Raw genomic sequence first — 13,916 nt, 5'->3', positions numbered from 1 at the left:
CCTCAAAACATTTCTTCTAAGACTTATATTTCTGGAATGTGGAAGATTTTCGAATACTTGCGAATAAATAAATCATGGAGATATGACAAATTGCGTGACACACAAAATATTGATACACAATTGGTGAGAGATCAGATGTTTATGGGGGCCCAGTGTAAATTCAACATCAACGTTACGTAGCAACATGCGGTTTTATAAATTGAATTTTTGTGGTTACGGCATACGATGTTCCAAAATTTTTGAAACAGCGGGACTATGAAATTTTCTAAAAGTTTTAAGTTAGTATCGTCACAAGAAACCTGAGGTTAAAGATTGCGGCGTGTGACACGCTGGGAATTTTACAAGAAGTGACCATAGATGCTGTTCATCTGTGATTAGTTTCCCCTTTCTAAACTACCCACGCACAACATTCCCTAAAGGCATGTAATGATTACAAGTCCCATAACAGTAAGTCCCCGTTTGAAATATATGGTATAGCTTTGGGTAGCCGGTATACGAAGACGCGGTTAGTGCATTTTAGCTCGGAAAGACAGTCTTATAGGGTGCCATTCTCTTTAATGGCTTCTTTCTTATCTATTACTAACCTGTCTATTTTGCGGTGCGGTTCTGGGAGGTCGGTAGATGTTAGCAGCTGACTTCCGCTTCCGACAAAGACGACGAGCTATAGCTGTCCGCGTCCGTGTCAATTATCGCTAAGCGCTTTCCGTAGCCATGGTGACCAGCTGCAGACTTATCTCCTTCTAAATTCTTTTTGCTTTCTGGCGCCTTTTAAGGAACGTTTCCTGATGGGCTGTGCGGTAAACCAAACAATGTAACACCACCAAGTAGCTAGCTACTTTCTCTATAGTGGAACGCCCATTTTCACCGGAAATATCATCCAGCAGACCTACTGGGAGATAAAGATAGAAGAACACTCGGTTATCATATTTTATAAGGAATAAAGTTTTGATAATATACTTGTGAAATTAAATTATTCCGATAAGAAGTAAATTAAACCGGAAGTTTTCAAAGATTCAATTCAAAAACTGAGAAAAAAGTGACAAATGTCATAAAATGTAACGGAGTCTTTGAATTATTTTGAAAGGTAAATGAGAAAGTATTAGAACATAAAATTTGTAATTCTAAAAGCAAACCCTAAAGAACGTCCCCTTAATTTATGGCAGACTTATCATACACACCTTGCATATAAAAAACGCGTTCAAAAATATGAAAACATCTTTGCGGAGAAAATCTGACATAATAAATTTTTTGAAACACATTTTTTTTGAAAAAAGTAGAAATCCCGTATCTATAGATCAAAAATTACGCAATTTTGTGCTTCTTACATAAAACCATGAATTACTTGCAACAAAAAAATCCACGTATAGCAAAACGCAATAAAATTTACTCATAACATGCAATCAAATAGAACGATTCCTTTCCCCCCTCTCTTTTACTAAAAAACAAAATATAAAAAGTGAATGTTCTGGTTCTGGAAGACCCCCTAACTTATTGCGTATTTAAGATATTGTACTATTCACAAGTCGGGAAAACCAAAATATTACCTCTCCGTGTCGAGAAGATTCAATAACCTTAAGTATCCCATGAAAACGTCGACCTTTTTGCCCTCATCCTTTCCCGCGCTTTGCGCTTCCGCATTTCATCCTTACTCTCAACATTATCTTCCTCCATTTTACATACAAAAATCGAATACTCACAAAAAGGAGCGGCAAAAACCTGCTGGCTCTTTACAACCACTTAATTTGACTTAATATCCAACTTCCAAACACAAATATTTACTGGTAGATAAATTGACAACCTACAAGCAAAGAAAAATTCTCAAGAATGGCTCCCGCAAATTTAAAAGGTCTATTTTCAACTAGGTTTTTTTGAAATTTTTGGTCTAACTGTTATCTACACCTAGATGGTTTTCAGAGAAACAAACAAGGAGCATAAACACAATAATGGAAGCTTCAGTTTTATTTAAAACATGTAAAACAATTATCATCTCTGCAAATAGCTTACACATGTCTTTTTTACCAATGCCTAACCGTTTGGATTTTTCTAAAGCAATCTCAGCACCAAAAAATATTTTTTGATACAAAATAAATGTTTTATATTCTTATTAAGAATAAAACAAGAGGATAAAAAATACCTGTCCTCTCGTAATTTTTTAAGCTTTTATCAAGATTACTCTATACAACAGTAACAAGGAGTATAAACCCATTAGTGGAAGCAGTATTTTTTTTCCGAAACAATCTCGCTTATGTTTATCCTCTCTAGGCTTCGCTAAATACGTATTTCTCTTACGTAAAATATTAATAGACAGGCAAGGATTCATACCATTAAAGAAGGAGAGCAATATTATCCATATTTTCATTTCATATACAGAGAAAAGAAATTATTATGTTTCTGAGAGGAGCTTCCCATTTTTGTTGTTGTTTTGAAAAATATATCGCAATGCACGGGCCTTAATAGATATAGGAGGCAATGAATGAAATATATCACAATGCACGGGCCTTGATAGATATAGGAGGCAATGAAGGAAATATATCGCATGCACGGGCCTTGGTAGATATAGGAGGCAATGATAATCTCTCTCTTTGCACGAGAGGTTTATCTTTAATATTTAAATAAATATAATTATTTTTAAATATTTTAATCTTCAATAATTAACATTAATAATAGTTAAATCGTTTAAAATAAAGTTATACCTATTATCATCTCAAACTTTGCTAATATTGACGTTTAAAGTGAAGAGTACCCCTCTTGCCCGCTTTTTTCAAATTTGGGGTATATATACGATTCGTTTCCATTATAATAGTAAGGAAAAAGCGCAATTGCGAAAACCTTTGGTGGAGATCCCACCTTAGGGAGGCTAGACGTTTCTCGTAACCCTAGCTGATCGCCGCGTATATCCTAAAACCAAACGATGATAATGCAGTAGAAACCAATGATATAGATTGGTGTCTATGTGGAATAGACTTTGTGGATGGTGGTGTTAGAAGCCAGTGTAAGTGCAGACTGGTGTCAATGTGGGATTGACAAAGAATAGAAGATGGTGGTGGTGGAAGCCAGAAAAGTACCAGACCGGTGTTCATATGGGATGGACGAAGACCAAACATGGTGGTGTGAGAACTCAAGTATAGATTAGCAAAGGAGAGAAATACAATTTTCCAAATTTCTGTGAACTGTCAATGCGGTCCGGAAATTGGGAACACGTTTGCTCCGATACGCAAACTGCGAACGCGGTCACGTGGGTGTAACAACGGACAGACAGACACACAGACAGACACACACACACACACACAGACAGACACGGCCGTTACAGAACCTCTCCTGGACTACGTCACACGGAGAGGTAATAAAATCTTTATTTTCTAAGCTCCATAGAACACCTTTATATCTTAAAAACACTCCAAAAAATTGCAGTTTTTTTTTCTCCTGTACCAATTTCCCAAAGGAAGCTAGAATTGCTATGGAAAATAAAAGTACGAAACTTTTCTTGGAAGTGCGTGGTTATTTAATTTCAGTTGAAAGCCCCATGCCTCCTACTCTTTTTATATGAAAATATTTTGTAGCCTAAAATATTACGTAATTTTAATTAAAAAGTGCTTTAAGTCTTTCGGGGTTTTTTTTATTATTAAGAGATGGTTTTTCAGGTTATATCGTTGCCTATAACGTAAGTAAGATTATAAAAATATGTATGCCGCGCCCGCTTTTAATAGTAAATTCTGTTGTAAATATAATTATAAAAAAGGTTTTAAGACTTGTTTTTTCCATTAAAAGATGAATTTTCTCAGCCACTCGTATCTTACATGGCCAGAAAAATATATTTTTCTACTTGAAATCTTTAAGAAGGGCAGGGCGTTACGTGATTGGTCGGAAGTGCCAATTTCAAATTATCTATAAAATCTCATTTGAATTAATTTTAAATTTATAATCAATCGACGGTATTTCCTGGATGATTAACTACGCAGATACGTCTTACTATAATTAGTAGAAGAATCGATAAAATAAAAATCAGTTTATTCTCCTTGTATACCCCCAAATCCCTAAAATCCTTACACGAAGATATATTATCTCTTCACATAACTCTCATCTTAACTCCTATTCAAAAAAGTTTTTATTCCTACAGAAAGTATCATTACTTCCAGTCTCTTGAATCTCTTTTTAGGTACATGCCAATATGAACCCACAAGGGGAAGCTTTGGATAAGCAAGAGATGAAATTTTCATCAGTTCGTACGAAAAAAAAAGAAAAAAAACTTCTTTAGTTAGCCTTTACATACCTTAAGCCTTTGCTGAGCTTGATCAATATTAAATAACATCTCTCCCCGAGAGGATTTGATACCACGAAGGAAAAAGGAAGCTGCTTTTAATATTTAAAGTACCTTATACGTGAAAAGGGGAAAATGGGTTTCTATGAAAAAGGATGGATCATATCATCCTTCAATATTCTATTAATGATAGTTAGGGATGTACGTCACTACCTACGAAACTATGGGGATTTAAAATATACCCAGGGGTAAATGACGAAAGGAGTTAAAGACGCTAGCTTCCGTAGTGTAGAATACAGTGGGACTTTCAAACGTAGACACAGAAAAGAGAAAACGCCTCGGTCGCGCCGTCTATAATTCAAAATAAGTATGATATTTTCTAACCAATAGCGTGGCAGCAAAGTTTCGAAAGTCATGCTGGGATATCCATTTTCTCCTGTCTGCTAGTGTTCGTCTGCTTACTACTGAGTGACAACTAGGCTTAGAGTAAAGTTTATTCATTAAGGTGAACTATAAAGTTGGTAAATTAATTATTCGTTAATGAAATGGAATTAAATGGACTCATAAAGTTTACAAATGATCAAATAGAAAAAGAAAACCCAAGTGAAAGGCGTTTGTTTATAATCAACAAGTTAAAAAATGGCCCTGCTCCAAATATCTCGGAATTTCTGTTGGAATTGGTTGATGTTTACAAAAAGTTGGAAGTAAAAGTATATGATGAATTTCTCAAGCCTAAATCTGCCCCTAAAAAGAAAAACAGTAGTAAAAACCCAAATGAAAATGAACCTGAGTGTCGTAAACAAACTAAATATGCAATGGCAAAGTTCATGTTTGATTACCATAACGAAGCGGCTTTGGTGAGAGAGACATATTTAGACCACTTCAAAAATTTAGTCTCAAATGATAAAACGTCTGAGTTAGAATCAGTTACTTCATTTTATATGAGTAAAGTGTTCGAATATGGTCAAGTAGTTAATCTGAGACAAAATTGGGCTGACAGTGCTGATGGCAACAGTGCTAAGATGAAAGAAGAAAGCTTAAGTGGAATACTTAAACTTGGAGGTGGTGGTTTGGCTGGAATTAGAAAAGTTGCAGTGAAAGGAAAGAAGAAAACTCTTTCAGTAAAACAAACAATAGAGCAACATCAGTTTTACAAGATGACTGTTCAGTTTAAAATGACGAGTGTGGAAAAAGAGAAAAATCTTCCGTTGGATCTAAAAGTTCTCGACCAAGGAGGCCTACTTTTTCCAAAAAAAGGGTTCCTTCCTTTCATTAGAAAAGTTAATGACGTAACCAGAAGCTACGCAAACTCTAGAAATTACAATAAGTATGGAGTCAATTTGATTAAAAAAACAACTGAGCAAATTTTCAGCCTGAAAAAAGAACTAAGGGATTTATATAATGATGGAATATTAAAGGAGAACATTAAAGTTATAAGTGAGGAAGTTTCTAATAAATTTTTTGAAACCTGGTTGAGGAAGATGGTGCATTGTCGTATTCAAGAGTTTGTGGGTAGCTATTGCAAAATGCAAAAATCAAAGAAAACTGACGTTAGTTTAAGGGATAATTTATTAGCACTATCTAGTCGGGGATCGAAGGATGCCAATAAAACAGTGAAGTCAAAAGCTACAAAAAAGAAACGAATCACACCTGAAACTAGTCAAATAAATACTGTCTACAAAGCTACCTTAACAGGAAAACCTAAAGGTGTCACTAGACTGAAAACTGTCAATGTAAGACAAGCTGCTGGTCCATCAAACTATTATGAGCAAGATAGTCCAAACTCAATTAATAACCTATCCCCTGGCCTGTCTGGTTCCGAAAATTCCGGGAAAACAAGTGAGCAATTAAAAACTAAAACTGTGAAAATTAGCAAGCTTCGAAGAAGCAGACGAATTGCTGGTAGAGTTCTCCTAAAGGATTACTAACCCCTGCTAAACTGTGATACAACTAGTCAACAATTAAATGATTCCTAATTCTGAGATCATACAAACGCAAATCAATAAATAATTCCATAGAATAAAAATAATGTGATAATAAATGCTCTAGATCCCTGGTTCCTATTAAAGATTAAATTCAGATTTAAATGGCTTTAATCAGATATAAATAGCTTTAATCAGACTTAAGTGACATTTGGCGCTGATAAAATCAATGTTCCTTGTTTATTTAAAATAAAATGTGGGTCAAATATTTTAAATATTGTTTTTATTATAAAAAATCCAATTTTAAATTTAAGAGAAACAGTGAAAAAGGTATCATATTATCGGGATCCGTGGTTCCAGGATTAAAATCATATTTAAATGACATTTACTCCTGATAAAATCAACGTTCTTAGTTTCTTTAAAATTAAATTTGGGTTAATTATTTTTAAAATATATTTTTATAATATATTTAAAAAACATTTAAGGGAAATATGGTTCATTTATAGAAAAAATATAGAAGATACACGTGATTCAACTTGTTAAACTCCCGCTTAATTATGATTTTCATAAACTGATTTTTACAAGTCCCCAGATCTAATATATAGAGGTGCATCTCTGTAGTCTTTGTTTGAAGAGTGTCTACCCGTAATATTTGCTCGTACTGTCACAGCTTTACGGGCGTGGCTGTAGTTTACGCTTGAAAGTTTACTTCCTGTTGAATATTTGAACTGCGCGAATAAGCTTTCAACAGCGCTACCATTTATTCGCGAAGGTGAAATAAAATATCCTCGATTCCTTGAAAGAAAGTCCAAAGCTAACCCTTCCATTCCAAATACGCAAATTCTAAGGAGGTCCCATGTTTGCCAGGAGATATATTCAGTTTGTGTCGCTTTGTTTGGTTGGAATGTAGAATTTTCATTTAATAATTCACTGGCCCACTCCTCAAAAAACGTATATCCCTCCCTAATTGATTTCAAAATTAATGAATCTTTACAGTCGATTTTTCCCTTATTTAGTAAACCATTTTCAAAAAGCTTATTACAGGCTTGCAAGTACAAATAACATTGCATAGCTCCAGAACGGCTATCTTTAGTTGCGCTGCTGTCTTGTGAATGCGTGTACAATTCTGATAACACTTGAGGTTGCTGCATGATTTTAGACGGCTTTACATTTAGTTTTGTCCACGCATCTCTAATAATGTAGCTTTTTAAAAGCCTTGGTACAAAACGCATTTGGCCGTTCTTTGCCCTTTCCTCCTCCCTTTTATAAAGATCTTCTATTTGCTTCCATCCAAATTTAACTCCTTTTCTGGTAAAATCTTTTGGCCCATCTTCTCTAGATGCGTATAGTTGGCCAATGAAATTCTTTAAATCATGAGTAGGGCAAGTTATCCAATAAATATATCTATCTATAGCAAACGGGTGCTTAAATTTAGGGGATACATCGAAGTTGTATTTGCCATTTTCTTTTTTATATCCAAACGCCCCTTTAGTGTTCATTGTCAACTTCATAAGAGAAAGATTGGAGCTAGCTCCATCGCAAACCAAGCCGATAACTTTGAAATTAAACTGTTCAAATATTCTTATAACTTCGTAAAGGTTTGTCATCATAAAAAATATATTAACTGAGTAGCTTGAAGAGTAATAAGGGCCTATTACGTCAAAATTTGAGGACATGTCTCTCCATAAAAATTGCAAAATATACTGAGCCGCGGTTGGTGTTTTTTTGTGAGCATTAGAAAAGACGTCATGCAAGCTTGGAAATTCCTCTTCTGTCATGGCCAATCCCATAAACGCGTGAGATTTTGAATTCCATATGACTTGGTCTATAACTTTCACTTCGTCGAATATGAGAACACCTTCACCAAGGGGCTCTTTTTCTCCTTTACTTATTTTTTCATTTCTGAAGGAAGAATATTTTTCAGATTGATCCTTCATGTATTTAAAATCAATTCCAGGTTCACTGTCGTACTTTTTAGCTTTGGCTCTCACAGTGTCAAGACTAGGAAGTTGAAGAATCCCAAAGTCACGTATTGCTTCAAATGCTGCTTTACTCCTGGTGTAAATGGCCAAGGCAATTCTGTAGGTTATTATATTCCAGCGATTTTGTTTAGAACCAGACTTGTTTTTAATTTGGTCCTGAAAAAAATTCTTTACATCTTCGTGATGACGTTTTTCTGAATCCCTTTTCCAAATTGTTTTCAATACTTCAGCGCTGGATGGCAGTTCATTACATGTTTCATTAATGATATCGTCAACCTTTTCTGGGTGGTCTGAATTTATAAGCTTTACAAGATGGCTTAGCTCGTTTGACTGATTATCATTCAAGTTTATGTCTTTTTCTTTAATTAGAGCTTGAAGTTTATTTAGTTTTTCTTGAATAAATCTTCTTGCACTTTGGGCACGATTTAATCTTACTTTTCTACTTTTTGGTGACAAAAACGATAATGGATAATTGCTACTTATTCGCGTTCGTTTCAAATTTCTTGTTGGTGTTTCAACAATTTTTCGTTTCAATACTCTTGACAAGTTTCTTTGCAATAATCTACAGTTTTGACATTTTTCCAAATATTTTTCACCCCGTACTGGTTGTGTCTTTGAAAAAATTACCGGACAATCACTAGATTGGTACCGCAGTGTTGGAGTTATTATTTTTAAAATTTTTGGATTGTTAATGACACGAGTTAATGGAAGTTCATTAATTTTGTTTTTGTCAACGCCAGTACAAAACACTTTATTATTGACTTCTGGCTTAAAGAGCAAAAGTTGAATATATTCTTGAAGTTTTCCTTCATCCAAAGAACTCAAATTGAGAATGTTGTCAATACGATCTTCTTTGAATAGTATTGATAAACAAATTTTCCCACTCTCGGTGACAGTAACAGATATGGGATCACGTTCATCGTTGAAGATTCCAGTAACTTTACTTGAAGTTATTTCTATAGCAAACTCGCCTCTTATAAGCTTTTTCACCTAAAATAAAAGTAGAGAGCCTCATGTTGATATCCAAAAACCATTGGCTTAACCAGGGGTAAATAATGTTATTTACCCCTGGCTTAACGAGAAATATTGATGAAGTTAGGGGGTAAAGTCTCTTTCTAATAAGTCAGGCTAAGAAACCTAATTTCACCAAAGTATGTCTTGAATCTTAGGGTTATACTAGTATGGAAATATAAATCAAACCTTGTATCTTAAAGACGAGTATTCTTGACAATGCAGAATTTTCATTATTTTATGGATGAGGCTTTTATCCGTTGGTAGGTCCATTGAATCATCACCAGACACAGTTTGCACAGCACAGTTAGACACACTTCTATAAGCTGCCATAATATTAGTTTGAATCACCTTGTCTTCAAATTTTGGAAGCTGTGATTGATTTTGTTCCGGTGTTTCTAGTTTTTCTTTTAGTGAAAAGTTACATTGTGTTCCTATGGATTTGGATTCGTTTGCCGATTTTTGGGCCGCGCTATCCAACGATGGTAAAATGTAGCATTGCGTTTTTGCATCCTTCAATACAGTTTTACTTGTTTTAATTTCTTTGGTCACAGATACAGTTGATCCTGATCCCACAGTTCCCACTGGCACTGACTCGGAAAAATAACTAAGCCTTGGCTCACTGGGCCGACTCTGTAACAGCGCACTTACGGCAAAACAAGTTTGAACACATTTTGAGGATTTTCCCGGCTTCAAATTGCAAATTGTTGACTTATCTTTCTTCTTTAAATCACTGTTCACTCGCGATTGAATATAATAATTATATTGGGTTGATTTATGAGACGTCTTGACAACATCGACACCCGCCATTTTACTTTACCCAGAATACCTTGCGGCGCGAGATTTTAAGGGAAAATTTTCAAGGTTGTGGTCTTATTTACAATACGGTTCCAAAGATGGCACTACGTTAGTTACAAATTCTATGACGTTTCAAGGTCCCACTGTATTCTACACTACGGAAGCTAGCGTCTCTAACTCCTTTCGTCATTTACCCCTGATATACCTTATAACAATGCGAATAAAATATGCATTTTATACAGGGCCATTTATTTCTCAGAAAGCTCTCAATCTATTTACTGTTTGTGACCCTATTTGACCTTTGAAGTTAGGTGTGTAAGATCTAATTTAATATAGCACGACAGTAAAATAAACCTAATTTTCGGAGCCGTCGAATAGAGTTTAGATTGGTTTAGAAAATGACACCTTTAGGGGTTTGATAACTTTTCGTGGAAAATTTAATTCAATTTACTCAAACATTTGACGGTAAAATGAAGCCAATTTCCGGACTTGCCGTACAGAATTAGCTCATCAATTAGTCAAATACGCCAATATTTTGGTAATATAATTGGTCAATATTATCGTATAATAATAAGCATAACGTCTTTGAATCCATCCATTCTCCGTCGCCATGTGCATTTTCTATTGAACAAGGCTATATTTTGTTTTCCTTTCATACCGGTAAAAAATTAGCTCAATCATACGCCCAAGGAAAGACTAACCGCTTTTAGAGAGAAAAATAAAATTGACCGTTTTCCATTCAATTGGTTTTTATCCAACAGCATGGAACGAAATATATACTTTTCTTTCATATATGTATAGTAACAAAATCCACGTATACATACAAGATCAATATTTTATCGATTAATCGAAATAAAGATTAATCGATTTTCGATTATGTTTTCGTCTTTTCACTCCTTGATCTTCGATAATCGAATAACTGAATTTAAAAACCTAAGAAAAGAATTGGAAGGTGATTTTTCTTAACTCGTGATCTAATCTGAAAAATATGGGATACTTTTTCTTCTTTACTCAAGAAGCTAAGAAACATGAAAATTTCCAAAAGTTTACAATATATCGATTCGATTTCTTTCTATCGATTTTTTGAAAGGAAAGTGGAGAGGTTAGTTTCTAAAGAATTATTGACGTCAAAGCTCACAGATGGGAATCTTTTTTTTTCTTTTTTGTGATTTATAGTATCTAAGGTATTTTTAAGCCAAGTGTCATATGTAAATTCCACATTATTAAACATAAATTAAAGATAATTGACCCCCAGCGCCCTTATGGTATTTAAGCCCCTCCTGTTATGTTTTTAGGGTCACGTGCATGACGTAGCTCTGCCAAGTCCCTACTCTTGATATTTGATTGAATCAGAAATACTTTCTAAATTTGTACATGTGGAAGAAAGAAACCGGGTAAGCTCCATTCTCTCAGTTGATTTACTCTTGGCAATAGCTAACTTCACACCTTTAAAATTAATTAGAAAAAATATTTGATATAAACCCGGTTGAAGTTAAGCTTCACGGTAAAGTCTAGTCTAGACTGAAAACAAAGAAAATATCTCAATTACGGGTTAATTGAGATTGCAATTAATCCCAGGAAAATTAAATATAACCAGCCAGAAGTATATAATACCTCTTTTTGAGAGAAGTGTACCTCAAAGCGGGGTAATTGTAACATGATTCTTCCCAACATCATTTTACACTTGGAGCAAGGTTACTAAACCGAATCACATGCGCGATAAATAGATCCCTCATCATTAGCGCTTAACTATTTGCCAAGGCGCATGCGCTTGTGGATTTTTGTCCCACGTTTAGACAATCAAGGTAGGTGGGTTGATTGCTGAGGATTTAGTACCAAACAGCTAGCACGGTGCGATGTCCATCTGAAGTTCGATGAGCGGGAGAGCAAACAAAAAGGGCGTATGAGCCTGGGAAGAATCAAGTTACATAACTAAGGTATTAAGAGGATACAGAGTGTCAACCTTCTTCCATTATCCCCTTCTGATATAACCAAACGACACGCCATGTTATAACGTTTGAAAAGTCAAATCGAGGGGCTAGCCACTTACGAAATATGGTGTACAAGCCTTAAGAAATATATTTCAATATTTCGAGAAATATCGTAATATTGAAAATTGTCGGAAATCTAGGGAAATATCTGAAATAATGAGAAATATCGGAAATATAGGGAAATAATGAGAAATATCGGAAATATAGCGAAATAATGAGAAATATCGGAAATATAGCGAAATAATGAGAAATATCAGAAATATTGGGAAATGAGAAATATCGAAAATATTGGGAAATTATGAGAAATATCGGAAATATAGAGAAATATCGGAAATATAGGGAAATAATGAGAAATATTTGAAATACGAAGGAATAATAGAAATACTGAGAAATATTAGAAATACGAAGGAATAATGGAAATATTGGAAATTTAAAGGAAATATCGTGAAAATATTGGAAATTTTAGGAGAAATATCGGGAAATAAAAAATACAAAAATAATAGAAATACTGAGAAATATTAGAAATACGAAGGAATAACGGAAATATTGGAAATTTAAAGGAAATATAGTGAAAATATTGTAAATTTTAGGAGAAATATCGGGAAATAAAGAAATACAAAAATAATAGAAATACTGAGAAATATTAGAAATACGAAGGAATAACGGAAAAATTGGAAATTTAAAGGAAATATAGTGAAAATATTGTAAATTTTAGGAGAAATATCGGGAAATAAAGAAATACAAAAATAATAGAAATAAATCGGAAATATTTGGAAATAAGAAATCTGGTGTACATTTTTTGGGGAAGTGAGTAGCCCCTCGAGTCAAATATAGACGACAGAGTCATTTCGAGAAGCTTATCTACGGATCAAATAATGGGACCGGTTCCAAATAAGTTTCAAAGCTCCGTTACTTCCGATAATAAAATACTGTATACATTTTTTTAGATCGAGTTAACCTTCATAGTAAATAATCCAAATCCAAAATAAATAAATAAATAAATTTTACCGTTGAATACACGATGTAAGGCAATCAAAAGTGATGAAGTAATATTGCTTAGTCTATGTCAAGCGACTAGTCTATTCTAGAGGGCCGGTAGGCCCTTCTAGATAAGATCCCACACCCTCCCGTAATGTTAAATGAAAATTCACAGATTTTCGCCGATTTTCCCATAGGAATAACATGGGGTTTTTGGTGCTCCTGTACATCGAATCATTTAAAAACTAAAGCGAAGTTACGTTTCGGAATACTTTCAAATTAACAAGTAACTATTCAAGGTGTGCCTTTTTCAAGTTTCATCAAAATTAATTAAGTCTAAGTATGTTAATTTAATTAAAAATGTAAGTACCTCAAAAGATTATTCTACAGCAGACGACGCTAATTGTTCATTACTCTACAGTAGACGACGCTAATTTGCCATTTCACCGCCTTGTAACTTTAACTTGATATTTTTCAATAAATATAACACTATATTTATTAAAAATTTCTCTGGCTGGTCTATTTTTCGTTTAATTATGTGTCTCGGTTGAAATTCTATACTTAAGATACCTTTTTAATTTATATTTTAGATGTTAGTTTCGACCAAGGCTTAAGTTGCCTTACTTAGGCCATGGATTTATAATAGAAGCTTACGCTTCATGGATATTTCACTGTTGCCTTTAGTAAGGCACAAGGATAGATGGATCAGTGTTGGAAATAAGGATTTTTTTAAAACTGGACCTGTGGCAGGTATTTTAATTAAAATAACTGGCCACGGTGCCACTCACTGTAAACGTACAAGGGCTGTGAACGCAATGTCATGGATAATTGTAATTGTAGAGTGGACTGTAAAAGATACGGATTTGATAGTTTAAAAATCGTGGCAGGATGTTGGTTTTGAAGTTGACTATAAAGCTCGGGTTCTAAAACGAATTGTGAGCCGTATCTTAGAAGAATTAGTAGAAGTGTAGAACCA

At 34.2% G+C, this 13,916-nt stretch overlaps 1 protein-coding gene across 2 annotated transcripts; it reads left to right on the top strand.

Annotated features, from left to right (window-relative positions):
• The first annotated feature begins 4,531 nt into the window (after window positions 1–4,531).
• Window positions 4,532–8,153, top strand: LOC149623437 (uncharacterized). 2 transcript variants are annotated; one of them, XM_089852495.1, is made up of 2 exons: window positions 4,532–4,763; window positions 4,847–8,153. In XM_089852495.1, the coding sequence occupies exon 2, from the start codon at window positions 5,074–5,076 to the stop codon at window positions 6,184–6,186; it is 1,113 nt and encodes a 370-aa protein (XP_089708621.1). In that variant the 5' UTR covers window positions 4,532–4,763; window positions 4,847–5,073; the 3' UTR covers window positions 6,187–8,153. The 2 variants fall into 2 exon arrangements, with proteins under 2 accessions (XP_089708621.1, XP_089708622.1); XM_089852496.1 differs by having other exon boundaries at window positions 4,532–4,775.
• The last annotated feature ends 5,763 nt before the right edge of the window (window positions 8,154–13,916 follow it).

This window comes from Phalangium opilio, unplaced genomic scaffold (genome assembly GCF_054372755.1).
Source record: "Phalangium opilio isolate 3A_F unplaced genomic scaffold, DU_Popi_V2 ptg000113l_1, whole genome shotgun sequence".
In the NCBI taxonomy this organism is placed as follows: Eukaryota; Metazoa; Arthropoda; class Arachnida; order Opiliones; family Phalangiidae; genus Phalangium; species Phalangium opilio.
Note: the sequence above shows the minus strand (reverse complement) of the source record. Positions and strands in the feature narration are given on the sequence as shown.

Coding starts and splice junctions, on each gene's coding strand:
- LOC149623437 (XM_089852495.1), top strand. CDS start 5,074: ATGGCAAAGTTCATGTTTGATTACCATAACGAAGCGGCTTTGGTGAGA.